This window comes from Centropristis striata, chromosome 7, assembly GCF_030273125.1.
Source record: "Centropristis striata isolate RG_2023a ecotype Rhode Island chromosome 7, C.striata_1.0, whole genome shotgun sequence".
Lineage (NCBI taxonomy): Eukaryota > Metazoa > Chordata > Actinopteri > Perciformes > Serranidae > Centropristis > Centropristis striata.
This window is the reverse complement of record NC_081523.1, coordinates 25215844-25243162: the sequence shown is the minus strand read 5'-3', so window position 1 is coordinate 25243162 and position 27319 is coordinate 25215844. Positions and strand designations below refer to the sequence as shown.

Below are 27319 nucleotides of genomic sequence, written 5' to 3'. Positions count from 1 at the left end.
CTTTTCATGTTATTGATATGACTTTGTCATTTGGCAGGTGCACTGCATGGACGATAATTGCTGCAAAAATGATAACTTTAACATAATACAGATTCAGATTTTGTATTTAAAATACAAAATACTGTTACTTCTATTTATCCATTAGTCCACAACCCAGTTTGTGTGTGTGTGTGTGTGTGTGTGCAGATATACCAAAGTGAGCAGACTGCTCTCATCTCCACAATGAACTATAAATAAACAATGAGCGCACAGTGTCCGAACGCCCAGCGTGACCTTTAGGACGCAGATGAAAGAAAGTGCATCTCTGCTTCTCCTTTGGGTGCCTGGTGATCCATCTCTCCCCCGTCCTCCGGTTCCATGTTTCCCACCCTGACTCTCCCCCTCGTGCGCCACAGAAATATGGCGGGGAAGGCGTGCTTGAAGGCCTTTCTGAAGTTGTTGCCCATGAAGGCATAAACCAGCGGGTTGACAGAGGAGTTGGAGTAAGACATGCAGTGGCCCCAAATCTTCAGCTAAGGATGCAGAGTTTGGACAGACTAAGGTTAAAAACAGGTCGATAGCAGTGTGGCAGTTTATGAAGAAAGAGCCAAAACATTTTTTAAATGTCTTGTATTTTGAATTTCCAGTAGTTTTTCTCTATTCTCTTTTGTCATTTTAAGTTCCTGTTTGTACTGGAGCATGGCAGAGGTCAAATATGACTGCAAAATGTTCTGTGCATATCAGAATAATGTATTTGGTTAAATCCCTACTGTCCACCACCATGGAGAGTACGTCACCTTGTATAGAACATAGCTGCGGAGGCCAAAGGCTTGCAGGAGGATGCAGACCTGGATGGGGCCCCAGCAGATGAGGAATAGAGCCACCATCACCACCACCATCCTGGAGACTCGCGCCCTCACCGATGCTGCTCGCTCTGCCTGAGCCTGCAGCTGGAGTAATAATCACAACACATTCTGTTCTCTGTGGATTTAATAGGTGAAAAATAAGAAAGCAGCTCTGTGTCTTTCTCTTACTTGGTAGCTGCTGTCGATGGGATCCACGCTGGGTTGCCCCATGCGCTTTAGCATGAAGGCGTAGCAGGCGGTGATGGTGAGCAGGGGCAGCAGGTAGACGGCCAGAAAGCTGTAGATGATGAAGGTTCTCTGGAGGTGGGCCGAGGGGAAGACCTCACTGCAGTACGTCTGAGGACCAAACCAGTATCCAGCCTCCAGACGCTGGTACACGGCTACAGGGATGGACAGAAGCAAGGAGCCTGGGGAGGACATGACTGTGTGACATAGAGCAGGATGTTTATAGTAGGGTTCACTTATTGCCACCAGATACTGGCTCCACAGCAAAAAAACACACCATGTGGAAAGCAAGTGGGAAATCCAACAAGTCCTCAAAACTATACGACTACATATATTGTTTGTTCCTAATGTCTAATATGACCAATAGGAGCATTTTTCCAAAATAAGAACCTCTACCAGTAGCATTTTAAACATGTCATTAACAATTTAAAGCTGTCATTGTTTGGTTATGTTAAGAAAAAAAACTACTACTTAGGAAAAGATAGTTTGACGTAAAATAACTACTGGCAGACATGAGGTAGTTGTGATAGTTACGTAGGTGACTTATACACAGCTACACATTGAAGTTAACTTACTAATGTAACTTTACTTTTTTTTTTTTTAATTTTAGCCAATCACAGTGAGCTATGAAAAATTTAGCTTGAATGTATAAGCTGCATCCATGCTTCATTCCTGTTCAAATATTTTAATGGTGTAACTCCAGACATCTGACAAGATGGTGATAAGAATTAAATCCAAATTCAAAGCTCAAGACATTACAGAGAGTAAGACCGAAAAAGCTATAAGAAAGAAAGACAAATTGAGAAATATAGGCTATAACCAATGTAAAATGGTTTATTTATGATTATTCATTTAAAACAACAATAATCCCAGTAACTTGCAGAAAGAATACGTTCTTTGATCTGAATTAATTAATTGTGTTATGATTTGTCTTTATCACATCAATAAAATCAGCAACATCAGCTGCTTCATGTTTTCCAACTTCTATTAACATTAAAGAAAACGTGGTTGAAGCGTGAACAGAGGCAATAAGTTGCTCCCACTGTCTCATTGCCAGTGTGTGTTAAAGGCAGTGTGTGTGTGTGTGTGTGTGTGTGTGTGTGTGATACCTATCCAGATAGACACAGAGATGGCCAGAGCCATGCGTGGGGTGCGGTGTCGCAGTGACTGCAGAGGGTAGACGGTTACGTAGCAGCGGTCCACACTCATAGCTGACAGAGTGATGCATGTTGCCTGAGCAGTCACCTGAAACATTAGAGAGGTCACATATCACATAATAAAGTTGGTTTTATGTCTAATTAAAATATATTATTTGGGTAGTTTTACATCTAATAATAGTTATTCTGCACATAGTATTATGTCCATAATGCCACAATGTCTCATGACACTTTTTTGTATTATTATTGCATTACTATAGCATGGCATTTAGGTCATAATGCCATGATTTACTAGTACAATGGTCTCAATTTCAGGCCTCTTTTTTTGTGCGTTTGTGTATCTCACTTGCTGGAGGTAGTTCACCAGTCGGCACATGAACTCTCCAAAGATCCAGCTGGGCAGTGGGTACAGTGTGGCAGTGAAGGGGACGCAGCAGACCAGGAACAAGATATCAGTCGTGGCCAGGTTCACTGGAAGAAAACAACAACAGAGAAATGTAACACAGAACATGCATTTAAAGAAGCAATAAGACGTTAAGAAACTGTATTTAAACATAGTAACATCAGTAGCTGCTGAGATTTCTGCCTTTCAAAATTCACAAACTTACCCGTGTTGTCACTTTAGGCCTACTTAACCATTGTAAATTTAAGGTTTTCAATCCAAAGTTAACTTTATTTTATGGAAGTCACTTCTTTTTGCATGATGAGGAACAAAGTAAACCAGTGAATGGAGAATCTGTAAGTTGCTGTGAGTAGTCTTGAACGAACCAAAGAGATGTCCATTTATTTTAATATGAGACTTTTTCTTTCTTCCACTTCCCTTCCTCCTACTATCACTAGATCCTGTGACTGTACCCAGCAGTAGAAACAAGTTTTGGACCCATCGTGGATAATAAACCTAACTTGGATGCCAACACTGATTTTGTGGCAAACCAAAGACTGCTTTTCTCTGTTGAAAGTGTTCTTTGCTATTTTAACAGTCAGTTTTAATCTAAGTTTTTCTAGTCTGTTGGTTGTTAAAAAATGATAATGTGTGCCATAATGTTACTGTTTAAGTTTTAAATGATCTTTGTCACATGGTATCCAGTCAGAGCCACACAGAGAGCTCAGGTCAGCTTATTGGACTCGTAAGTTTAATTTCCTTCTACCCAGGCATAACTTTTACCTTTCTAGAGGTGACACAAATAGTTTTATGACATCTTTCATTCAATCAGCAATTGGCTTTTTAAAATTAATGAAATTTTTCCTGTGACTTTGGAGAATTTTGCTATGAGTGTGTCCCCTAAAGTGTATGGAAAGACAGCCTGGTCTCCTAAAAATTACAGTCCCCAACAACAAAACTAATACTAGTTCTTTAAAAATTACAAAACTACAAAGATATGCAGCAATTTGTCAGCAAAGGCAGGGAAGAAGAAGACTGTTAACAGGTAAAAATAGATCTAAACAATTCTATATTCATAATATTCCTCTGTTCTACAGAAAAAGTCCCTCCATGTTTTCTCTTTTTACTTTGAAAAGTTACAATTTTCAGAATATTCTGTTTCTACCTTTTTATTTCTTACTTATACATCCCAGATTTCTTTCACTGGACCCACAGACAGGAAACCAGGAACGAGGTTGCTCTTATTGTGCTTCAGAAATTTTACCTATGTAAAAGTTGGTGACGGTCTTCATCTGCTGGTGCTTGGTGACCACATGGATGACCAGCGAGTTCCCGACCAGGCCCACCAGCATGATGAGGGCGAAGAAAGTGGGGACCAGCCAGGCGTCGACCAGCACTGGTGGCCCCTGGCCCCCCTGAGCAGCGGACTCGTTGCATACAGACCCACAGTCTGGACCTTGATCAGCTGCTGGTTCCACAATCATCTTCACAAATCAGAGCTAGGAAAACCTCTCTGGTACATGTAGAACATATTTGAATTTGGCAAATCCAAATAAAAATATTTAAGCGCTTAAAAAAGATTTTTCCTGTATAATAACAAGCTTATCTTACTTGGGTTGGGCTTGTCAGCTTCTGTGGTGTTCCTCCTGTCTGCTCTGTAAAACCAGGTTTAGTCCCGTCCCGTGTCACTGATGGGCTGCTGTTCTGTTCTCTGCAGGTCTGAGATGAAAGCACAGTTATAGACCACCATAACTGCGGAGGGGAGGGGGAGTTTGGAGGAGACAGGAGTCATTTGCTTTTGTGAACCTTTATATGAGAACAAGATAGATAAAGAGAGAGACAGCGGTAGCAGGAGCTTTTAAATTAAATCTCCATCATTGCCTGTAATTATCCAGGACCGGGCGTCCTGTAAAATGACTGCAGCTGGTTTGAATAAAGTTCAGGGGGATATTTTTCGGGAATGGTACATGGTTTATCATGAATTCATGCATGACTGAGTGCATGAAATACTGAATTGATTTAAGTCTGCAGTTAAAGGGACCACTCACAGCAGTGCACATGTATTTTTTGAATGGAACATTTGATTCATAATAAAAATGGGAAATCATAATGGCTGGTACTTTCCTTCAAGCCAGCATGAAGACTAATGAAGCACAGAGGCAGCTGGGGGTCATGGTGACAGTTCAGCTTGATCTCCAGCACAATACTTTTTTTTTTTTTTTTTTTAAAGCTGTCATTACATCTTCCATGGCCTTTGCTGCAAAGTAGCAAGTGGCAGACATTGCCAGCTTCACAGTGTGACACAAGTGGAGATAATTGTTAAAGCACAATGGTGACGTTTGTTGTTTTTGCAGCCATTAAACATTTGAAAATGCAGCAATGATCAGTCTGACAAACAAGTACTGTGTAAGTAAAAAAAACAGGTAGACTATCTCTGTGGTTTCAGTTTGATTTTATCTTTCTGTGTCTTTGGTTTCATCCGGGTGGCGTGGAGTTTTCCGAGCTGTCTGAGAGTTCCTCAGGACTCCAGATTTCTTTGAAGCCCCTAAAAACAGCTTCCTCTGGAGGTCTGTCAAGTCCTCAAAGAACCATTCACTGGTAGGATCTGTATCAGGATCAAGCATTACAAAAATCAATGAAGGATCTACCATTGATCAGCTGATTGGTCTGTCTATATGTACCAAAACAATATGATCTTTTTGCTCCATAGTGGGTAATACAGATGTCCTGTGAGGCAAGTCTGCAAAAAAATATTTGGCTATTCATCTTTCATGTCTGATTTAAATGATTTTCTCTCCCAGCTGTGGTTTACCACATGTTGGAGCATGTCAGGTCAGTTATGAAACAACTCTCCTGCACCTCGTGTTTCATTAGTAGGCACTTACTGTGACATTTACTGTCAAATAGGTCAGAAATCTGTGGCAAGCCATAGAAACTAGGAATAATAAGGTGGAGAGTGTGTGGTCATTTATTTGTGATATTACATTTTATGAGAATATACACCAAAGGTGGGTCCAAGTCATTGTTTTGTCACAAGTCCAAAGTCTTTAAGTTTCAAGTCCTAAACAAGTAATAATGTGTTCTTCACAACAACAACAAAAATCCCTTTTAAGAGAGCAATAGTAAATAACATTTGCAAAAAATCACACATTTTTTTTAAAAGTTTATATTTATTTGATCTTCATGATTCTCTCCTGCAACTTGATTGGTTTTGATGGATCCGTGGATCTGGGGAATTAGGTGTTGACTTGACGGGAATGAATAATAATAGATTTGTTTTTTTGTTTTTTTACTGTTTACTTAACTTTACTAAACTCGTTGCACACTTTTTAAATAACTTATTGATCTTTGGGCTTGGGGGGATGGTATCAAGAATTTTCAAGTCAAAAGGTTTAAATTCCAGTGAAGTCACAAGTCTGTGGTGTTAGAGTCCAATGCTAGTTACAAGTCTTTTTTGAATTTATGAAGCTAAAGTTTTAAAATTAGCGAATCGAGTCGGACTTGGGTATAAGTCATGTGAGTTGAGTCCACACCTCTGATAGACACTAAGGACATTTGTTATCCTTATCAATTATTAATCACTGATTCATGAAGCATAAAGCATTCATTGACAATGACATTGATAAAGCCATAAGTTACAATTAGTAAACTCTAGAAAAGCCATGTAACCTCTTTAAAGTATGTCTTAAGAAAAAGTGGAACAATTATTACTTTATTACACAATTATCTTTGCATATATGTTATCCAATATGCAACTTTTTTTTCTTTTTAAGCGTATAATGCAGCAAACTCATTATTCAGTCTATAATTGGTTGACAATGTAATACATTACATGTATAAGGTATAATAAGATTAAATATACTTTGATAAAGGTATTTAAGAAAGAAAAATGTATGAGTACCTTCTATAGTCATATTGCAAATAGAAAAAGTCTATTTTCTTTCCAGCTCAAATATTCAATATATCACCTGCTAGTTATATAATCTATTAATTTTTCTCTTCTAAAATCGCTATCTGCCTCTAAAATCCCGTATCGGTTGGGCTCTACTACATGTATGTGTTGTTTATTGACCTGTTTGAGGCGACTGTTCAGGCAGCGTCCTCTGCTTGGTCCAAGCCTGCACACCCAGGATGTGTGGCTGCATCTCTTGCTCTTTAAGTTTTCCTACAATAGAGCAGAGTGAGACAGAGGGCAGCATCTTGGACTTCTCTACCAGGAGAGCAAGGATCACAGGGTTTGAGGTAGGTGATCGGGGCTGCAGTTGTCCCCCCTGAGATGAGGCTCGGGCAGTGCTGGGGATGGGAACTGGTCCTGAGGCAGGTAGGATTTCTTTGAGGGGATCCCGCCTCATAAACTGACAGTTGGACAGCTGGCTGATGTTTTCAGGGAGGACTGCTCTGGATCTAAAGGTCCCACTGGTGTTCATGGTGCCTGTCCCTGTGTTCTTTAGGGTGGAGAAGGTGGTGCTGATTTTTCCGAGGTCAATAGGAGGTGATTTCCTCTCAGCCAAAGCCTTTAATAACCCTGAAATCTGAGACATGTAGCAGAGAGGGAGTTTCACAGAAATCTGACACAGAGACTGTTTTACCCATTTGGGCTAAGAATATGTCATTATTTAGAGCTTCTGCTGCCCCAGAGTAAAAAAAAAAATCAGTTTCAATGGTTATATTCCTTTTAATTAGTCTTTAAAATTATGCTTTTTAGATTATGATAAAAAGCCTCCTTAAAAGTAATAGAGTAAAAAAAGTGAATAAATCACACTGGAATTAATATCCCTACTTTGTCAGTTGGTGATATCCTTTGCCGTTGTAAACTGAATACAAATATGGCTCATTTATTCTGAAAAAGCTATTAGTAAATCAAACAATAAATACTGTATCATTTTTCTGTACCTTCAGCTCATAGGAATATCCATCCTTGTTTTGATTATCCATGGCCCCAGAGGACCTTTAAAAAGTGACCACATATTACTTCAGTCATGTACTCAACTTTAAAATATGAATTATTAAAATAAATCTTTGAAAGTTCCTGTACCTTCCTCCTGTCCACAGAAAATAAGTTAAAAACCTGCAACACAGAATCCATCTAGTACCGACAATCGAGCCGTCACCATGACAACTGAGATGTAGATTCTAATGAGCCATCTCCATGACAACTATTTTAAGCTAGAATCAAACTGATGCACAAAAACAGTGGCCACACAGTTTCACATTATTAGACTTAGCTATTTATTATTTCGTATGTACACAGACATATTGCACAGTACAAACACAAAGTCCAGGATCTCATCAAGCAAAAAAAGAGAAACCAACATAAACCTCATGTACTCTGCTAGGGATACATGTTTTGTGCGTTATTTATTTCAATATTTGTGCGTTTGCGTGGTTCAAGGGAGATATACAATCTTTATATTTACACACAGAGATAAATATACACTTTACAAACTAATAAAGCAGTTGAATCAAGACACTCGAGCTCCTCCTCTTTTGCATACTGCTGGGTTCACTTCACTGGGTGATAGAACACTGTCTTATGTTGGGATTTTGGATGCTAGATTTAAACATGAAAACTGAATACTTAACAGTATCATGTTTCATCCTGATAGACCTAAAGCTGAACAAATCTCTGCTTCAGTGAGCATGTTCTTGACCTATGTTGAACCATTTCCTCCTGCATACAAGTCATGCTGAAATTTGACTAGATTTCTGAAAATAACGTGTGGATGTATATCAAGCGGCAGCAAATCACTACATTAAAAAAACATCTTCCTTTTGAGATCCTTCTAAAGTTTGTTTTGGATGCAGAACGGAGTATAAAAAACAGCGGAAATATCTGAACCTATAATCAACACGTTGAGATAATTGTAACTAAATTGCATTAAAACCTTCTTCAGAGCATGAATATGCATGGTCGGGCTTTACGTGAACGCGAGTGGTCTGCAGTAGGACCAGTGGTAGGAACGCAGGCACGTCCACATCTCAGAGATTTCCTCATGTCCGACTTCCTCGTCAACATTCAGTCTCTCAGTCTTTATGGATGGGACTGGGTTTGCAGCGGGGAGGGTGTAGGAGGACAGAAGCTCCATGGTGCTCACATGTTGAAGCTTTCTCCACAACCACATGTGCCCTTTATGTTGGGGTTGTTGAAGACAAACTCACTGGACAGCTTAGACTCCACAAAGTCCATCTCAGTTCCCAGAAGGGTCAGCTGAGCTTTCTTGGCGATGAAAACCCTCACACCTGCAAGAGAGTCACAGGAGAGCCGTCAATACTCCCAAGTCCTGATACTGAGCCAGAATGTTGTGTGATTAATTATACACCGCACCTGCTTGTCCTCTTTTACTACAAGGACAAAAACACAATGAAACATACTTACCATCCTGCAGCACTTCCTCATCAGATTTGTCTCTCTCCTTGGTGTAGTCCAGTGTGTAAGTCAGTCCATTACAGCCACGTGTTCTCACTCCGACCTTCAAACCGATCTATGGTGAGACAGACGGATATTCCTTTACTCTTTAACAATCAATACTTTACAGAAGCCTTGGGCAGTATCATGGTATACCTCGGTATTTAGAAATCCCAAAGGTTTGATATTCAATACTGTCAAAAACAAAGATGCAAATGAAAAAGAGAGAGAAGCTCCATGTATTGATAATTTGAGACTCAAAACAACACAGCACCCTGCTGCCATTAAAGGAGATGTGGAGAAGCACCACCTGACGCTATGGATATGATGTTTCAGAGAACGGCGTCCGTATCGTTTACTTACATATTCCGGCTTGTTCTGCAACAATAACCTGATCTTGCTCACAGCTGCTGGAGTCTGGAGAAAAGAAAACAGAAGATAAAAAGGTTACCAAACCGTTGGATTTAGATGGAAGCAGTGTATTTTGGAAAGCTGCGACTATTTTGGACATCCTGAGCAAAGGCATGTGAATAGAGAGAAATAGATTATAGTGCGAGTTCTTCCATATGCTGGTAAAAGTGTTGTGGGGGATTTTGTTTTAATTGAGTGGCTGAAGGTGAAGGAAAGAGGGATCACAGAGTTTGGGCTCTTACGTGGAGGCATTGATTAGAGTGAACCCTAACCCTAACCACATTAGCCACATGGTGCTAATCCCTTAAAGCCGGTGTGTCATTTGTATGTGTGCAGCTGCAAAATTCACTCCATAAATAACTAATAATCAAAAATGATTCCCTCTTTTAACACAAAAGATATCTAAATTGCAATATCAGTCAAAAATAATCACAAGTATATATTTTTTCCCAAAACATTCAGCCCTAGTGTAGTGCATCATTTTTGCAACATTAATGTTTGTCATTATCCATAACCCCTGACAGTTAAAGAAAGTAACAACAGCAGGACCCTTTAATGACATCATCTGCCGGTGCCTCAGCACTGACAGGCTTCCTACTGTTACGTTGACTCCAGCTCACTACCTTTATCAGCCTGGACCACCATGCACACACATTATCTTACAACAGCACCATTAGCAGAGCTCGTCAGGCTGAAATTCACCACATTCTGTCCCGCCCATTATAACAAACCATGACTCTGCACTGACAGCTTGCTACACCGAGTCTATTTCATTAACATTATTATCACATAGAGTATATTCCCGTTGAATACTCATGATTATCTGGTGCACTGTCCTTTATTAGACAGCTAAACGGTGAACCGTGAAAGTAAATTTGGGGAGATTTGAACAGAGTGGCATGAAGTAAATGTCTTAGTAAAATAAAATCAATGACACCAAAGATAGATATGGGTCACAAATTAAAGGAAAACCCAAAATAACTTTTACTTCACTACAGAATATGTTTCACATCCCTTTTCATATAGTAGTGATATATAGGTAACTAACTCAAATGCATTATCAGCTAGTTTCATATGAAAAATACACATGGTGAATCAACAACTGTTTCTTTAAATAATTTGTAAATTAAAGTGACGTTGTTAACTCTGAGACGTCTGGGGCTATTTTGTCCATTTTTTAACCCTTTTCATCCCTCCTGTATACACCACTTGTGTATTTTTCTTGTATGTTTTTTTTTTTAGTCATTTTGTGTCTTTTTTTTTTGTCATTTTGTGTCTTTTTTTAGTCATTTTGTGTCTTCATTTGGTCATTTAGTGACTTTTTTAGTCATTTAGTCCAACATAAAATGTGATTTTGATTTTACTTGCAAAACACTATCATGCTCAATAAAGAATTTCAAATGTTGCAAATGTGAACAAACTTTGCAAATATAACATATAAGAGGGTTACATCCAGTTCTATCATTTTATACTAAATATATTTGACCTCGTCTTCAGTTTTACTTGGTATATCATCATCAAACTGAAACTGGCCTCATGGAGTTTACAGCCAGTTCTTTAGAGGTACATTTACAGTGGGGCTCCACGCTGCTTTGTTTTCTAGTCTGGATGTGATGAAGAAGTCATGATTTAGCGCTTTTGGTGACTCCAGAGGGTTAACATTTAAACAGTTTAGTGAAACATGAGGAGCTATAAATGTGTGGTCTCTAAGGATCAAGCGTATAGATGCTACCGTTATTGGTTGCATTATGGGAAATAGGGTGTTAAACTTTTTTAGAGCTTGCTAGAGACTAAATGTTACCGTTATGCGGCTTGACAGTGTTCTCTGTACTATTACATTGTTAATGTGCAGTTAACTGTCGCTATTAAGTAACAGAGCCGTCGATGGCACATTACCAAACAGCTTATAGCATCTAGAGTGGCGTTAGCATCTAGTTCAGCCCAGAGCAATTATAATCTTAAGGACGAATGCTTGTAAATGCCCAATTGTTTGCTCATCGGCTGGTATAACTCATCAACAGATTTAACATTGTAATGTTGTAGGAAACCTCCGTAAAAGTAGGAACCGACGTTTAAGTAACTGCGTGAAACGGTCACGTCACAGATGGTTAGCTAGCTTTGGATCACGTAACGTCAACGGCCGTTGGGTGCTAACGCCACACTTCGTCTAATATTAACATATTGAGGGACACAAATGTGCTACAATTGAGCCTATGACTACAGTCTGTGACTTACCAACGTCAGTGCGGCTCTTGTAGGCAGTATCTTTCTTTTACTGACCGCTCGGACGGTCGCTCGCACCATGGAGGCAGACATGTTGCTTCAGTTAAAAACAAAACATTGCACTGCGCAAACGCGAGACACAGCCGGCAACCGCCCCAAGTCAGCAGTCCGTTGGTTGGCTAGAATCATGACGGATGGGCGCGTCAGCCAATGAGCTCAACAGGATATACATAAGCTTGTTTTGTAACAACCTACTTATTACAAAAGTACAGAAAGTCCTCTAAGCTGTTCAATACGCAATCCATGCTTCTGGAAGGACACTCATGTTTGTGTTTCCTTTGTCTTGTCCCATTTGCATTGAATTTTGTGTTCTATACTCAAAGTCCACTTACCAGGTTTCCCTAGCACTTTCTACCACATTTCACTCAGCTTTGTTGGTCAAATCATTATTTGCAATGTCAATAAAGCACTTTAACACATTACCACATTGTTTTTGTGTGGCATAGGTGATTTTATAAAGATACCTGTATACAGAAAGTCCAGCTTCTAATAAAATACAATATTGACAGTCGTGCTTTACTGGCTACTGCACTGACAAAAAATAAATTACGGACCAATTACAATAGGGTCCTCGTACATCGGTGCTCGGTCCCTAATTAAATTAGAACTACTCAAGCAGTTCACGATCCACCCATAATTTCAATTGTATTGTTGGAGTTGCACATCACTAATGACTGTTTTGTAAATGCACAGTCTGATATAAATAAACCTTGTATTGGAAAAAAAAGGAAAACACTGGAATTTGATTTCAGTTTAATGAATTCTTTGAGACACAAAATGGATTGCAAGCCAACCTTTCCTGGCAGGATCAGAGTTCCTTAATAACAAACTAAACCTCCCATTTGAGTCCAACAAAAGAAATGCAATAAAGCTGGCATTAAAACAAAGCTACTTTAAAATGAGAATTTTGATTACAATACCATCAACAACACATTTCTTTTAATAAAATTCAGCCATATTAAGACAACAATAAAGCCAGACAGTCCATCTTCAAAGATGAATGATAAGCAGGTCTTTGAGACATCAACTAGCAGCAACATAATTAAAGGGTGTGTACCCTCACACAGTGCAGCTACCAATCTGTGGCACCATTACAACAAAATGAAGCCTTTGTGGCAAATAAATACATTTATCTCTTCACTGAACTAACCAGGATTACCTCTAGTTTATGAGTAAGTGTTTGCAGCAGTGTACACTACCAGCTGGACCAGTGCAGAGGACAAATTAAAACAGGGTTTAAAAGAAATTTGATTTAAAAAAAAAATCCTGGCCATTATGTACACTGCCATTACAAAGTTTTGGAACAAACTATACTGTAATTGTTATGAAAGCACACATTTTAAATGAGTCCTAAACACCTTGTAATTATATAAAAAAAGGAATATGTGAACTGACAAGTGAATTCTTAGTCAAGTTTGAAATGGCCTTCATCTCGAGTCTAACTGACCTCAAGTCACTTTAAATAAGCAGACAACCGGCTATTCCACATATCACCACGTCCACTCGTCTTACAGCTGTGGCAGTGTTTATGAACACATGGTCTTATCAGACTGCGAGGACAGTTGAAAAAAAAAGTGTATTTATCAAGTCTAAGAAAATTTTATAGTATGTTGTCTGCAAAGGATACCTTAATATGGTGTTTAAGATCGAAGCTATGGACTATTAGTCATGTAAGAGACACTTTTCAATCACTTACATTTTCTAATGCAAGATATTTCACATGAATCTGCAATAACATTCCTTGAAATTAAATTATAAAAAAAAAACAAAAAAAAAACTTGACTGGCAGTGTAGGTAAACAAAGACATGAGGTGCATGCATAATGGCTTCTCTTGTTAAAATGAAAGCTTTAAAAAGCTCCTCTGCAGAGGAGAGCTTCAGGAGGGGGAAAACACATAAAAAGGCCCTATTTGGCTTCAAGTCAAGGCGTCCTGGCTTTGGCTTTTAAACAGGCTCGCATTGGCCCAACAGTCCCATTCAGATTCAATGGTTTCTGGACTTTGGGTTGCTGCCTGTCTGGACAAGAGTAGAAGCTTGTGGTCTGTGTAGCCACAGCTGCTGCTCACTCCACTGGGCTCTTCCGGTGACCAGAGCGACCCAAATTTCGGCAGGCTAAACTACCTGAAACAAACCAGAATGCAATTGTCAAAATTCATGCTAAAACATTTCCAACCAGCAACCATAATGTGAAACAGGATGGATTGCCTCATCCTGATAAACTGACCACTGTATTTGCTTTATTTTCCACTTTATTTGCACAAAACCATTTGAGGTTACAAGATCATTCACAGAATGTGTTGTTGGACTATAAAGAAAACAACAGAAAAAAACAGAAGCCAAATGCTAAAATTAATTCCAAACATCAGCAAACGTGTAAACCAGGGTCCAGAGAAAGACGAATGAACCTGAACCTGCTGCAAACATTTCTGGCCCTCATTCTCTCTCCTCACCAGCCCTAAGACAAGATAGTTGATCCAAAATACAAAAAAATAAAAACAACTTTCAACTATCATTACCAAGAGGAACATTTTTTGACTGAAATAAGTTGTGAGGGTTCGAAAATAAGGAAAGATGGTCTGACACTATGCTGAAGGGAAAGCTGTGTCCATAATAGTGTTCATGACCGGTGAGGTTATTATTTTAAATCACTTCATAATCCAGGAAGTACTTAGTACTACAATAAATGTACATCAATAAATGGCAAATTCGCTATACAGTGACACAGTAAAAGATTTATTGCTAAAGCATTGGAGCAAAAACAGGACTGTAGATGTACATACCTGCTTGTGGACTTAAAATCACATTTTGTTGTTTTCTCTTCTTCTCTTCTTGTAAAGGTGAACCCTGACAAGAGGAAAATAAACAGGTGTAGCAATGTACATAAGTGTCAGTAAAAAATTAAAAGGACATTTTTCACTGGAATTCACAAGATCATACCTGTCTCTCCTTTTCTCTCAGATTCCTCAAGTGGACTGAAGAGGAAGAAAAGCCTTCCATCTTCATATTACCTGCCAAATGACAAAGATTAAAAAGAAGCAAATTACTTCTTCCCTCCAATGAAATCTTTTAGCAGGGCTTATCAATGTAGTAGAAGATGATAAATAGTTTGTGTGAACCTGCAGGGCTTCTGTACAGCTGACAGTCCTTCTTGATGTGAGCACTTGATCCACACAGGTAGCAGCAGCGCACCTCCAGTGAATCTCTTTTCCTCCAGTGATCACTCTTGTGTCTGATCTGATCCTTGCCGTCCTCTGCCATGTCTCGCAGGTGATCTGGCCTTTTCTCTGAGTCCCGTCTGTGTCTGGACCTGGGCCAAAAGTATCCAAAATATAATACAAATATGTAGCTTGATGCACAGTGCGGATAGACTTTTATCTCCAAGTAGACACTGCGACAAATGCAGACGTATTGTGATTACACCTACTTCTTGCGCATGGGGCAGTCTTTCATGAAGTGGCCGATCTTGCCACAGATGCGGCAGCAGCGGTCATTGGGAGCTACTTCTCCCTCAGTCAGGACTTCAGGATCAAAGAAATACTCCTGAGATCAATAAAGACAAATCACAATGTTAATGCTGCGATAATGCCACAACAATACACAAATGTGGTGTTTAGACAGCGAACACTAACCATCTGACTGGGGTACACGGGAGGAAAGGCTTTGACTGGCGTGCCAAACACTGTTCTGCCATTGATGAAAGCCTTCATGATGAAGTTTGTCACTGTTTTAATTAAAATTTAAGAAAACACATGAGAAAAGACACACGGGACAAAGGCAATCAAACAAGAAAAGATACACAAAGAATTGATCATACTTTTTCTGGACAGACCAGCACCGAGATTATGATTCAGGTCAAATGGATCTGGAATATGAACAGAGGAAAGAAAGCAACACAAATGAATAATGAAATAATTCAGAGCACCTACTATAGACACTCTCCTTTGGAAAAATCAATTGAAAAATTCTAATGATTAACATTGATATGAACTTAATTCACTGGATGGACAGTACCATGTTATAAAGATTCCAACAGTGCAAAAACTAGATTTTTAACAGTGACCTGTATTTTTGGTTAATTTGTAAATGGGGAAACAATGTTTTGCACCGAGGGCTTGAAGTTAGCACCACCTACTGCTGGTTAAATATGCATGGCTGCTTTATTTGCTTCTGTGTTTTATATTATCCGTTTCTTTATATTGTACAAGTCTGGAACCGGAGTTCGTCACTCAAGCTGACCTTCAATGACGATATATTTGGACGTCCACTGCTTGTTGAAGGTGGTGAGGCGGTCGTGCAGACGGATGCAGACCACATGGTCTCTGAAGTCAAAGTCCTCGGTGTAAAAGCGGAGCAGGCCGAGCCACAGCTCCCCCACAGTCTCAGTGTTCTTTCCACACTGTGGCCAGCGACTAGGCTGCAGGTGGAGGAAGACACAGCACGGTGTGAAATCCATTTTTACTAAACATCTACAACTCAAGACAGAATAGATAAAAACATAGAATACCCTACCAGTGTTTTTAAATCATCAAAGAAGTACACGTTCCAGCCGTCAACTAGCGTCTCTGGCCTCTTCTTTCCATCATAAATCTGCAACAAACAGTTGAGGGAAGATCAGAAAATTTGCAGATTCTTGACAATAACGTAATAACCACGATTAGTTGGTGTTTGGAATGTAAAGGTCAAATTATGTAAGGTGGATATTGGTTTTCTTTAACATGTTTAAACTAAAAGCGTGTTAAGACCAGAAACATAAAAGATGGTTACTGGGATAGTTTAATACTGAAAGATTAAGTATGAATTTTTTTTTTTTTTTTTTTACAAACTTGTCATTTGTACCTCTTGCAGCACTGGGATAACTGGTGGATTTCTCTGCTGGAGAAAGAACAGCACCATGAGGGTGTAAGCGTAGGACGAGAGGCTGCCACGTGAAGCATCGCCAATGTCACACATCTGAACGGGGACAAAAAAATAAACATGATTATTATATGATATAATAATACAATATGACAATGCAGACATACAAAGAGACCTTAGTGTCTAAAGCACTCACCTTGGCGAAAACCTTCATGACGTAACAGAGGATCTTCACTCTCCTGTCAATGGCGGCATACGATGCTAGCAGGTGTGTGTTGTGCAGGGCCTGAAGAAGAAAAATGCAAGTAAAGCATGACCAGTACAATAGGTTATTCAATAAAAAATTGGATGCAACACAAATATAGAGGGAGAAAGCGCTGTACCAGAGTGTTGTAGAGGCTAATGTCTCCCTCCAGGCCAGTGCGAACATGGTAGAACTTCACGATCGGTACTTTTGCGGTGGTGATGGGCAGGATGTTCTTCAGACCTGGTGGCAGGGTAGAGGCACATGTGGAGAGGGGTTAGCGAGGATGCTCTGACATTTTGTGCTCTAGAAATCTTTACTTGGAGGAATTGGTAATATTAAACATTGCTGACGAAACATTTAGCATCTCCTGTAAGCCACTGTAGTATACAAATACAGCAATACATTTGTGCTGACACACCTGTAAAACATAACATGTGGCAATGTATTGTCATGTGCTGCACGGATTGTGATCTTTAGCAAGAAAACTAAAATTGCCATGTCTTAATTCTAACCTGGGTGTTTTTTCAGCAGTCTTGCCAAGCTTTCAATGATGCTAATGCAGTCAACATCCTGTGGAAGAGATACATGTACACAGTTATATTTTATGTGGATTACAATGAATAAGACTAACAAATTACTATTACCAATAACTACAAATACCTCAGAATCTAACTCTTAATTATCTGTATCCATCCATAAATAGATTAAACTCATACAATATTCTGACTTAAGAATTTGGTCATGTTGCCAAACTTAAACCAAAACCCTTTATTTCCCCAAACCCCAACAACACACACTGGAAGCCTCTATTGAGGTTTTTGAAACTTTTAATGTCTGTTGTCATATTTGAGAATTCCATCACTCCAACAAAAAAAATTAAATACTTGAACAAAATCCTTAATTTGAGCAGAATAATTCATTTGATTGAATTAGCATTTTTTTATTTTTATGAAATCAACTTTATTTAATGAATATACATAGTCAGTTTCGTTAGTTTGCTGCTAGATAGAATTTCAGCGCTCTGAAGGATGTTTCAAACTATTCGGTACAGCCCCAATACTTTGCAATATGTTAAAAAGAAACTTACATCCATAGTCTCCTGCCCTTCCAGCACCATACAGATGTCTAGGTCACTCTGTCTGAAGCCAAAGCCATTTTTGGATGATCCAAACAGTTGTAGCCGAGCACCTGTACATCACAAAACATGATTTGTCAATGTTTTCATAAATGTGCTCTCCTTTTATACTAGCTTAGTGGTTGATGGGCAAGTCAATAATCTAATTAAAATGCATTATCACACTATTTCGTTTGGAAAAAACGATGCTTAATAAAAAGGAGTCTACTTCACCAGCAAACTGTCGTCTGACAAAGGTCTCCAGGTCTTGAAGGATGTGCTCTCTTACACCCACTTCCAGTTCATCTGGGGCAAAGTCAGCTAAAGAAGATACAGACCCATCATCAGATCAGACCAAAGTCATACACTTTATTTTAGGACTTCACCAAAATGTAATGCTTTATTTCCCTTAACTTAATTATATCACAATAGTGGTCAACATAAGGCTGACTGACAGGATGTCACTGGTAAGAAATGAGCTCATATGGATAACCATTTTCTTGCAAGCAACTCTGAATGATGTTTCAAAGGTATATTTTTAGCTGGTCACAGAAATTTGAGGGTGTCATTTATGCTGATCACAACACACAACAGGTGGCTTTCATCAACAATTTAGGTTAATTTAGGAAAAAACATGTCTTTTGTGATGAAAGAAAATATATAAAAATGTTCTTCCCTTCTGAAGACATTTAACCTTTTCAACAAACTTAAAGCAAAACTGGCATATTTTAAAAATGTGATGTTAAAGATACAAGCTGGTTGGCATTTCATTGAATTGAGTTTAATGTAATTAACTTTAAATACTCAAACAATCACATAATACTCACTGAAGCACTGCTCACAGACTTTGTTAAGGACACTGAGAAACTCTGGTGTCATTGGGGGCAAAGGATCCAGCTGCACTTTCTTGAAATCTTCCGGACAGTCTTTCTTCAGATGTCCATCACGCTTGCACAGGCTGCACACAACCATGTGTGACTAAGAAGATGTGAGATTTAAAAAAGGAGTTTAACAGAGATGATTATTTGCCACAGTTTATTGTCTAGTTCTTACTTCCAGTCACCTTTAACCCAAAAGAATAAAAAAACCCCAAGTGGATTTAAAATGTTTTTAAATTTGTTTTCTTAAGACCCTCACTTTGCAGGGAGGTATTTAAAAACAAACATGAGGCAACACTTACCTTGCCTCTGGTGAAAGCTTGCCTGGTGAACTCATACGACCGTTTCTTCTGTTGGTTTTTCTTTTCTGGGCCCTCATCCTTAATTGCATCCTCTAAAACTGCAGGTGAGACACTCACAGGTGCCAGCTCCACCTCTTCCTCCTCTTCCTCATCCAATGAACCAGGTGTGTCCAAGTCTGGGCCCTCCTCATCAGACAAAAGCTCCTCCCCAGAGATCTCGTCCACTGGGAAAATCTCATCATCTTCTGTCGTGACGCTGTCTAAATGGTGTCTGTTGTGCGTGTCCACGTCAATATCCTCGTCTTCTTCATCCTCGGAGAGACTGCTTTTGCCCAGGTCGACTTTTTCTTTCTCTCGTTCTTCATCCGAGTCACTATACTCCTCAACTTCCTCCTCTTCCTCAATAATGCAATCAGAGTCTTCAGGACCATTTTCTACAGCTTGAGGTTGATTAGCATGTTGTGACTGAATGCTTAGCTGACCGAGATCTGATAGGCATGCAGTCTCTTCACTCAAAGCCTCAGCGTTTGCCCCTTTAATAGGTCCACGCTGTGCCTTTATCTTGTGATTGGCAGCTGGCGTGTTGAGTGGCAGTGCAAAGTGCTTGTATGTGGTTTTGAGGCAGTGGAGGATGTACTCGTACATTTGCTGGCTGTTCACTGTGCGGGCCACATTTCTCTTCACCGCAAATGGATCTGAACACAGAAACGGAGACATTACTTCAGATAAACCATCCACAAATACCATTTACAAATCAGCAGAATTAACACAAATTAGTGGGATTATACATAATTGCTGCTTGTTATTTCAACCTGGGCGTTAGGATCGTTCCACTAGTGATTCTAATCAAGGATATAAAATAAGAACGTTTCTAACCCTCCACAGCGATGCGTTTCTTTGGCCAGTCTTTCATCTCTCGGGAGAGGACAGCACTGGTCCGTACACTGATGACATTGTCAGCCAAGTTGAACTCCAACGAGTAAAAACGAAGCATTTCCACCCAGAGAAGCCCAACTTCAACAGGCGGCCGAGGGCTCTGAAACACCAAAGGAACCTGGAAGGAAATACAGACATTTCTATCAAATAAGTGATTTCCATTTTCCTGATTAAACAATGCAATCATTCTTTTCTCCAGGAACCATTTCCTGCATCTTTGTTGCCTGCTAATGTATTCTGAGCAACAGAGCACAACAAAAGGTTTTTTTCTTTACTGTGATGAAAAGAAATTCATCACTGCATCTAGAAAAAGCATATTTATCATAAAGTCAACATATCAAAGTGTCAGCAATAAGGAACCAACAAAATATTTTCAGACAAGAAACTACATTAGTGTCTCCGTTATTACCTTTCCCTTTATGGTGGAGCCCTCTGCTGGCTGTTCTTTGGGGGAAGGGGTGTAAGCCCAGTGTAAATGTCCATCCTCTGTATGGGTGAGATTGAAGTCTGGCAACCTGCTGAGTGAAACCACCTTAATCCAAAACAATTAGATGATTTGATTAGTTTCGACCTAGGAAAATAATGAAATTAATACTGTACATGTCTTTCAGGATCAAGGTGAAAAGAACAACACACCTCTGGCTTCATGTAGGTTGGCAAGAGGGCCTGTTTGCGCTGCTGTAAGAAGTAGATCACCATGAGGGCGAAGACATACGGCGGCAGCCCACCTTCCTCTGCACGGTCGATCTCACAGATCTAAGCCAGACGCAGGAATACGCATGTTAAAAACATAATGTGACGTGTAGACAAAATAATGATACAAGCATCCTGAGCCCATTTTACCAGTTGCCTGGCTAACCTGAGCAACAGGTCAGGGTCTCAACTAGAAACATACCTGGGCCCAGCGTCTGAGACCCAAAACCAGAGGGAGGAGGAGATTCTCCCCATTGGATAGAGCAGAAAGATAGGAGGTGGTTTGGAAAGCGTTTTCATTTCCTGCACTCACTTTGCAAATCAGGCCGCTGTTGAGAAAAACAGATTTGGTTTACTGCTCTTGTGCATGTGGTACTGTAACTCTTTGCATGTAAGAAAACCCATTCTGAACCCCAAGCTGTACCAGGGCGTTTTTTGTTCCTGGCATCATTTTTCACTGCAATATAATACAAGTCCTGCACCTCTGCGTAAACAGCCTGCAGTACAGATTTTATTAGTTTCACTAAATTTTTGTCACCGATTGCCTGAGCCAAGTCAGTCATGGCTTCCCAGTCGCACTGAGGAGTGCAGATTTTAATGTTGTTTTTTGAGGATCGGGTTCGTGAAAAGTTTGTTTTTGGTGAAAGTTTAAATGACATACAATAAGCTGATTTTGAGGAAATATCACTTTCAAGCTCAGATTTTTCTACTTTTCCTGACGAAGGAGTTTCTCACGAAACAACATTTTCTGTTTCTGGCGATGATAAATTATGTCATTTTGGTGATTTTTTTAGGATTAGCATTGTTCAAAGGGTTAATGATCAACCTGAATATCTCAAGAGATTATAATTTCATAGTTTCTATCAATCAGTTTGATTCATAAATTGGACATGCAAATAATTATGAACTTTAATCCACTTTGAGAGACTCCCACCTCTGTTTCTCTTTGCAGATGACCACAGGCACCCTGGCATGGAAATCAGCTTCCATATCAACAAAAAGAGCTGTGGAGACAACATGATATTTTAAATTTAAAACTTGACTGGCTTTTAGATTGTTGAAATTTTTAAACAAGAAAATAAACAACCTTGCAGTTAAATGAATAAAAGGGTGACTCACGGCTCACGGAGAGACTCTCCTTGACCAACAATAAGACGTCTGGCTGATGCATCTGTGAATACATTCCATTTCAAAAGATTATTCATTAAAGATTATAATAAAACTGTTACAAAATAATAGCATTAGATACATTTTGTAAAACAATGCTATAACAGTCCCAGTGAAATGAAAAATACATTTTCCCAATTTTAATCCTGTGTTAAAATGATACTGCATTGGAATATTTGGCAAATATCACAAGATTGATAAAAGTATTTCACATAAAAACCTCTCTTTCTGTAAAGCCAAGTAAAACAATTTCAAAAAGTTTGATGACTCATCCTGCACTCAGCATTTACAAAAATGAATCCAACAAAAAAAAAAAAAACTTTTGGCGTTTAGGTAGTCACACTGCTCATATAAAACCGCACTCCATTGTTTGTATGTTGTAGTCATGGTTGCAGCAGTTAAAGCAATTTGGAGAGAGATGGGAAGCAATGTGTGTTTGGGCATGCGTCTGCAAAAATGTTGATTTAATTTTGAAAACAATGTTGCAGAGGTCTCTTTCAAGGAGGTTGTGCCGGTCTAACTCTGTCACTGCACATGCGGACCTTGGCCAGAGGGTGAGTGGGAAGCCCCAGGCCGCTGGGAGGATGGGCAAAGTTCAATAGCTTGTGCTTGAAAGCTGGCAAAGCTTTTGCTTTCACCTCTACCTCATCCTCCTCCTGATTTAACAACAAATGACCAGTCTTCTGGAGCTCGTTCTGCATCATGCTTAAGTCAACAGCTGTCCACCTTTTAGTGGTCAAATCAACTGCAAAAGATTTGATTTAGATTTAAATATTCTGTTGAGTAACACACTACAGTACAAAAGCTAAAGACACTTCCTTTTACACAGACTTTAAAGATTGCCATAAAGTCATACTGGTGTCAATTCATATCTGACATGACATAACATGAATGATCATGAACCTCAGTCTTATCAAACTGATATTGTTGTGTAAATAAAAGCTTTTTAGGTTGCATTTCTTATTCTTGAGGAGTGGGAGTGTTTTTTTGAAAAATGTGAGAAAACCCAATTAAAAATAGTGTTAAAAAACATGAACCAAAACCAAAAACAGTATTCACACGTTCAAACTCACACTGGGCTACTCACGTGAGGTGGATACTGAATGTCAATGTTGACATCAGAATCCTTAAATCCAAACTTAGTGCAAGATGATCCATATAGCCTGAGCCGGATCTCTACAGATAAGAGAAAGATATATGGATGTGGAATGTTATTAACATTAAAACTTCCTGTAAGTCGCTTTGGATAAAAGCGTCTGCTAAATGACTAAATGTAAATGTAAAACATAACTCACAAAACAATGTACTGATATAAAGCATAAGAGGTCATGGCTATGTCAAACAAATATTTCCTCCCTAGATGACTTACCAGGCAGGACGGACAGAAGGAGGTCTTGCATCATAGAGACAACATTTTGTCTTGTCTCAACATCCTGGTCATTCAGCCCATGTTCCCGGACAACAGCCTCTAGTGCAGCACTCACTGCACTGATCTGCTCTGGACCGGGAGGCAGAATCTCAGTCAGCATCACCTGCTCCTGCCTTTCCTGTACACACAATTGTAAGCAAACAGGTGTTTACAGTTTTTAATGCATAAGACCATAACTGGGATAGAGACAGTATAGCAGCATAATGGGACCATTTCTTACCTTGGCCCTCTTCTTGTGCCGTTTGTCTCTGATGTGTCTGTAAGCGTCAGACACAGACTCCAGCAGAGTATCACACAGAGTGCAGGTGTAAAGTGCACCAGGGTTGCTATGGGACCTCTGAATCAAGTGAAAAAGGAGGAAAGTACAGACATCAGATGCTAGCTGAAATAATTATACTGGAATGGAAATTAATTATCAGCTGTACCTCATGATCACAAATACTGTATCACTGAAACAGCTCTAATTATAGTAAGGGAGCCTGATCCGGTTTAACTACTCTAAAAATAAGTTGGGCTTCACCTAACTATTATTTTCATGATGTATTAACTTCAGATTATTTTCTCTATGAATCATTTGGTCAATTAAATAGAAAACAGTAAAATATACTCAACGTAATGTCCTAGAGTTTTTTCTTTAAAAAAAAATAAAAAATAAAAATCACATTTGAGAACCTAGAACAACCAACTTTTGTCATTGTTGCTTGAAAAACAATACATAAGGCAATAGACAGAGCACATCGATATAGACAGAGGTAGCCTGTACCTTCTTCAGGCTGTAGATCTCCTCTCTGTTAAGCCGCCTCTCTGCCTGCTGTAGACTTTGCAGCTCTTTGGCTGAGAGTGTGGACTCTTCAATCATAGGGCCCCTGTTCTCTTCAGCATAAGGTTTATTCTTGTTTCTGTTTCTCCGTCTTCTTCCTTCGGAAGGCAGAAACACATGTGCTGAATATGTTTCTGTGGAGACAGTTAATCAGTAATGTGTACATGTCATGAATAATGGAGTACAGCCAGTTCATACAGTGAGACTCAGAAGTTAAGAATCACAGTGCACCTAATTTTAAGGTGTCCAGTGAGAGGGCTATCATTTTTTTTCACTCTGTACCCAGAATGTGATTTCCAAATTCTCACCTGATTTATGAGCATTGCCATCAGTGTCCTCTCTCCCCCCCTGCTCCCTGTCCTCCTTTGGACCTTCTCCCTGGGCACTCCTCCTCCAATGCTGCTGTTGCGAGCGCTCTCTCCAATTATCTTCTCGAGTCCCACCACTGTTCTCAGGACCTGAGAACCACCGAAGGTCATCCTTCTGTGAGGGGCTGTGTCCACCTCTGAATCCACCGGGAGAGTAGCTCATAGGCCCAAGTCCTCCCTTCTTTGGACTGGCCCGGTAGGGCCCTCCCTGGTACTTGCCCTGCTGACCTCCCTCTGATCTGTAGTTCTGTCCTCGACCCTGGTCCTGGATTCTCCAGCTTTCTGCCCTGTCTGCTCCTGCTCCCCTCTCCCAGCCTCTCTCTTGCCTAGGCCGGTAAGGTCTGCCAGAGTTTTCCATGGTTCACTTATGCTAAAACTACAGAATGAAATGTTCAGTTAGTGTGTATGCCAAACACAACTTTGGAAAATGTCCTCTTTGAGGAAGCAACATGCGATTTTAGTTGCCGGTGTATTTTCTTTGTGCATAAACAGCTCATCATGTAATTCAGACCAGACTTTTGCACAACTTTGCGGCTGAATAAAGCACGGCTAAAATGTGAACTAAACAGAGTTGCACAAACAGATATCTTGCAATAAATTGTGTTATTTAGCCCCATTTAACATACTTGTCTGATTTCTGCAAACTGAGGTTAACCGTTAACCGATTTTTATTGGCTGTGAACGTTGACAGTTGTGAACAGAAAATCTGAGCTCAGTGGAAAAACTAAGGATACACTGCTGCTTCTTACGTTACCAAACCTAATACAACATCACCGTTAGGTTAGTTGGGGTGACTGTTTATGGGTCAGTGACAAATAAGGGTTGGCAAGATGTCAAAAGGTGTAACCACAAAAAATTATAAATATTAAATACTTCATCCACCTACATTGTATTTAAGTTGACATACATATAATTACTTCATTTAAAAAAACATCAAATTAATTATTTTTTTTAGTATTTCTACATTAACACATTTCGTCAATATTGAGCAGAACATATTCTAAAAACCACCATTTTGTTTCTAAAGTTTTGACAAATTATGTAAAATGTGTTATAAACCACTGTGTTGAAATGTAAACGTGGATTGTATTTTTTCTCATTTTAGTTCACATATTCACCTGTATATAATCAGATTTTTATGGGGAAAAAATTACTGGTTTCTCCAACTCACACTGGGTTAGATCACGTCATTGACCCCTATGCACACATGTAATATTAACCTGCTATTCGAGCTGCCGGACTAACTAAAACAACGGTAACTGACTTCAGAAGCTTCTTATTGCATGATGTTAGCGCAAGCTAGCTCAATAGCTTCTAAATCTATCGTGATTTCTTCCACTCCTTGAATACACGGCGTTGTCTTTACCACACATGTAGATAAAACTGCCGGCAAACTAGTGTAAGTCCCCCAATATAACGTTAGCTAACTTGCCACATATAGCCCAACAAGCTACCGTTGTTTGCTATTCCTATTTAGCTTACTGGCTAGGACAGCTAACGTTAGCTACTCAGCTAGCAACAGCTAGCATTCTGTTTATTTCGTAGTTTTTGTAATGCGGATTAACCTGCAGCTGCGGCAAATGCAGCCATCAATAAAATATCAGCGACAATCATCCACAAAGAATATTAAAGCAATTAAAATACCTTGTTTACGTGTGCAGAGGGCATACTTGAAGCCTGGTTCAGGTCTGACTTTGCATGATCGCTCGTCTTGCTCTGGAGTTTGAAAGATGACGTGCGTCTGTTTTGTAGTCGTCAGTGTTAAAGTTCCGCCCACCGCAAAGTCAGTGCAGGTCACTCTTAATATCAATACTACACAAAACCTCTTTAACAGAATAAAATAGTATTCGTTTCTAAAGATATTATATTATTATGAACTGTATCTGGGTCGCCATTGAAAAACAAAGTCACCCTTAGCAAGCTAAAATTTGAGGTGACGTCATTGTTTTTATGGATAAACAACACAAAACTTCAATCTCCACCCATCTTCACTGTTGTTTCATTTTTGTAAAATAACAATTAAATCATCACCCTGTTAAAATAATTGCCTAACTCATTTTCTTCAAATTTTGCAGGAAGCACAAAAAACTTCACCAAAAGTGTAACATATGACATTTATTGATCATTTCACTCAAAAGGATGTAACAAAGGATGGTTATTGGCATAGTAAAAACACTGTGTGTAAATTATGTAACTTAAGAGAAATAAATGACTTAGGCAATTTTTTGAACATGCCTTTGTGACTTAAGCAAGATATGGTAACACTTTATTTTGAAGGTGTCTACATAAGAGTCACACAAGCCTGTCAGAAACATGACATGACAAGTATCATGAGCGTTACTTCAAATTATTAATATTCACTCTTATGTAGACACCTTCAAAATAAAGTGTCTTGCTTAAGTCACAAAGGCATGTTCAAAAAATTGCCTAAGTCACATTTTATTTTGACTTAGGCATAATAAATCCGCTTAAATCACACACTTGACTTAGGCCATTAGCTTAAAGGGGTAAAATCACATGATCTGATCAACTGGATGTAGGCGATTGTACCATAGGTGGCCGGCGTCATGAGGAGATGATAGGCAAAAAAAACAAACAATTTTGACAAAAAATGACATAGGCGATTATTTTAACAGTGTGACGATATCAAAGATGATGATACATTGCATGTTCTTTAAAAAAAACACGTGAAAACTAACAGCAAATTCAAATACAATATTGCAGGTAAAACAGCCATTTACCTTTAATAAGATAAGATAAACATTTATTATAGCAGCAATTGGATAGCAGAAAGAACGATCA

General features: G+C 39.2%; 3 protein-coding genes across 6 annotated transcripts; all 3 read right to left on the bottom strand.

Moving 5' to 3' along the window:
* Positions 1 to 275: 275 nt before the first annotated feature.
* On the bottom strand, positions 276 to 4138 carry kiss1rb (KISS1 receptor b). The gene is made up of 6 exons (XM_059337213.1): positions 3874 to 4138; positions 2574 to 2698; positions 2180 to 2315; positions 1014 to 1252; positions 777 to 929; positions 276 to 512 (listed from the first exon to the last, which is right to left on the bottom strand). Exons 1-6 carry the CDS (start codon positions 4091 to 4093, stop codon positions 276 to 278), a joined length of 1110 nt encoding a protein of 369 aa, XP_059193196.1. The 5' UTR covers positions 4094 to 4138.
* Positions 4139 to 7814: 3676 nt separating this feature from the next.
* Positions 7815 to 11786, bottom strand: isca1 (iron-sulfur cluster assembly 1). The gene is made up of 4 exons (XM_059337115.1): positions 11662 to 11786; positions 9379 to 9432; positions 8986 to 9091; positions 7815 to 8849 (listed from the first exon to the last, which is right to left on the bottom strand). Exons 1-4 carry the CDS (start codon positions 11740 to 11742, stop codon positions 8701 to 8703), a joined length of 390 nt encoding a protein of 129 aa, XP_059193098.1. The 5' UTR covers positions 11743 to 11786; the 3' UTR covers positions 7815 to 8700.
* A 551-nt stretch (positions 11787 to 12337) lies between these two features.
* On the bottom strand, positions 12338 to 26419 carry tut7 (terminal uridylyl transferase 7). Of its 4 annotated transcripts, none has more exons than XM_059337177.1 (29): positions 26162 to 26417; positions 24458 to 24893; positions 24093 to 24283; positions 23550 to 23666; positions 23270 to 23447; positions 22988 to 23076; positions 21853 to 21904; positions 21668 to 21737; positions 20936 to 21062; positions 20677 to 20796; positions 20450 to 20572; positions 19981 to 20158; positions 19105 to 19799; positions 18752 to 18902; positions 18159 to 18245; positions 17898 to 17998; positions 17323 to 17380; positions 16947 to 17050; positions 16760 to 16849; positions 16546 to 16659; positions 16219 to 16296; positions 15946 to 16123; positions 15524 to 15571; positions 15339 to 15430; positions 15134 to 15249; positions 14826 to 15016; positions 14647 to 14717; positions 14490 to 14553; positions 12338 to 13830 (listed from the first exon to the last, which is right to left on the bottom strand). In XM_059337177.1, the coding sequence occupies exons 2-29, from the start codon at positions 24873 to 24875 to the stop codon at positions 13772 to 13774; spliced, it is 3960 nt and encodes a 1319-aa protein (XP_059193160.1). In that variant the 5' UTR covers positions 24876 to 24893; positions 26162 to 26417; the 3' UTR covers positions 12338 to 13771. The 4 variants fall into 4 exon arrangements, with proteins under 4 accessions (XP_059193160.1, XP_059193161.1, XP_059193158.1 ...); XM_059337178.1 differs by having other exon boundaries at positions 24093 to 24247; positions 26162 to 26416; XM_059337175.1 differs by lacking the exon at positions 12338 to 13830 and adding an exon at positions 13894 to 14164 and having other exon boundaries at positions 26162 to 26419.
* Between the last annotated feature and the right edge of the window lie 900 nt (positions 26420 to 27319).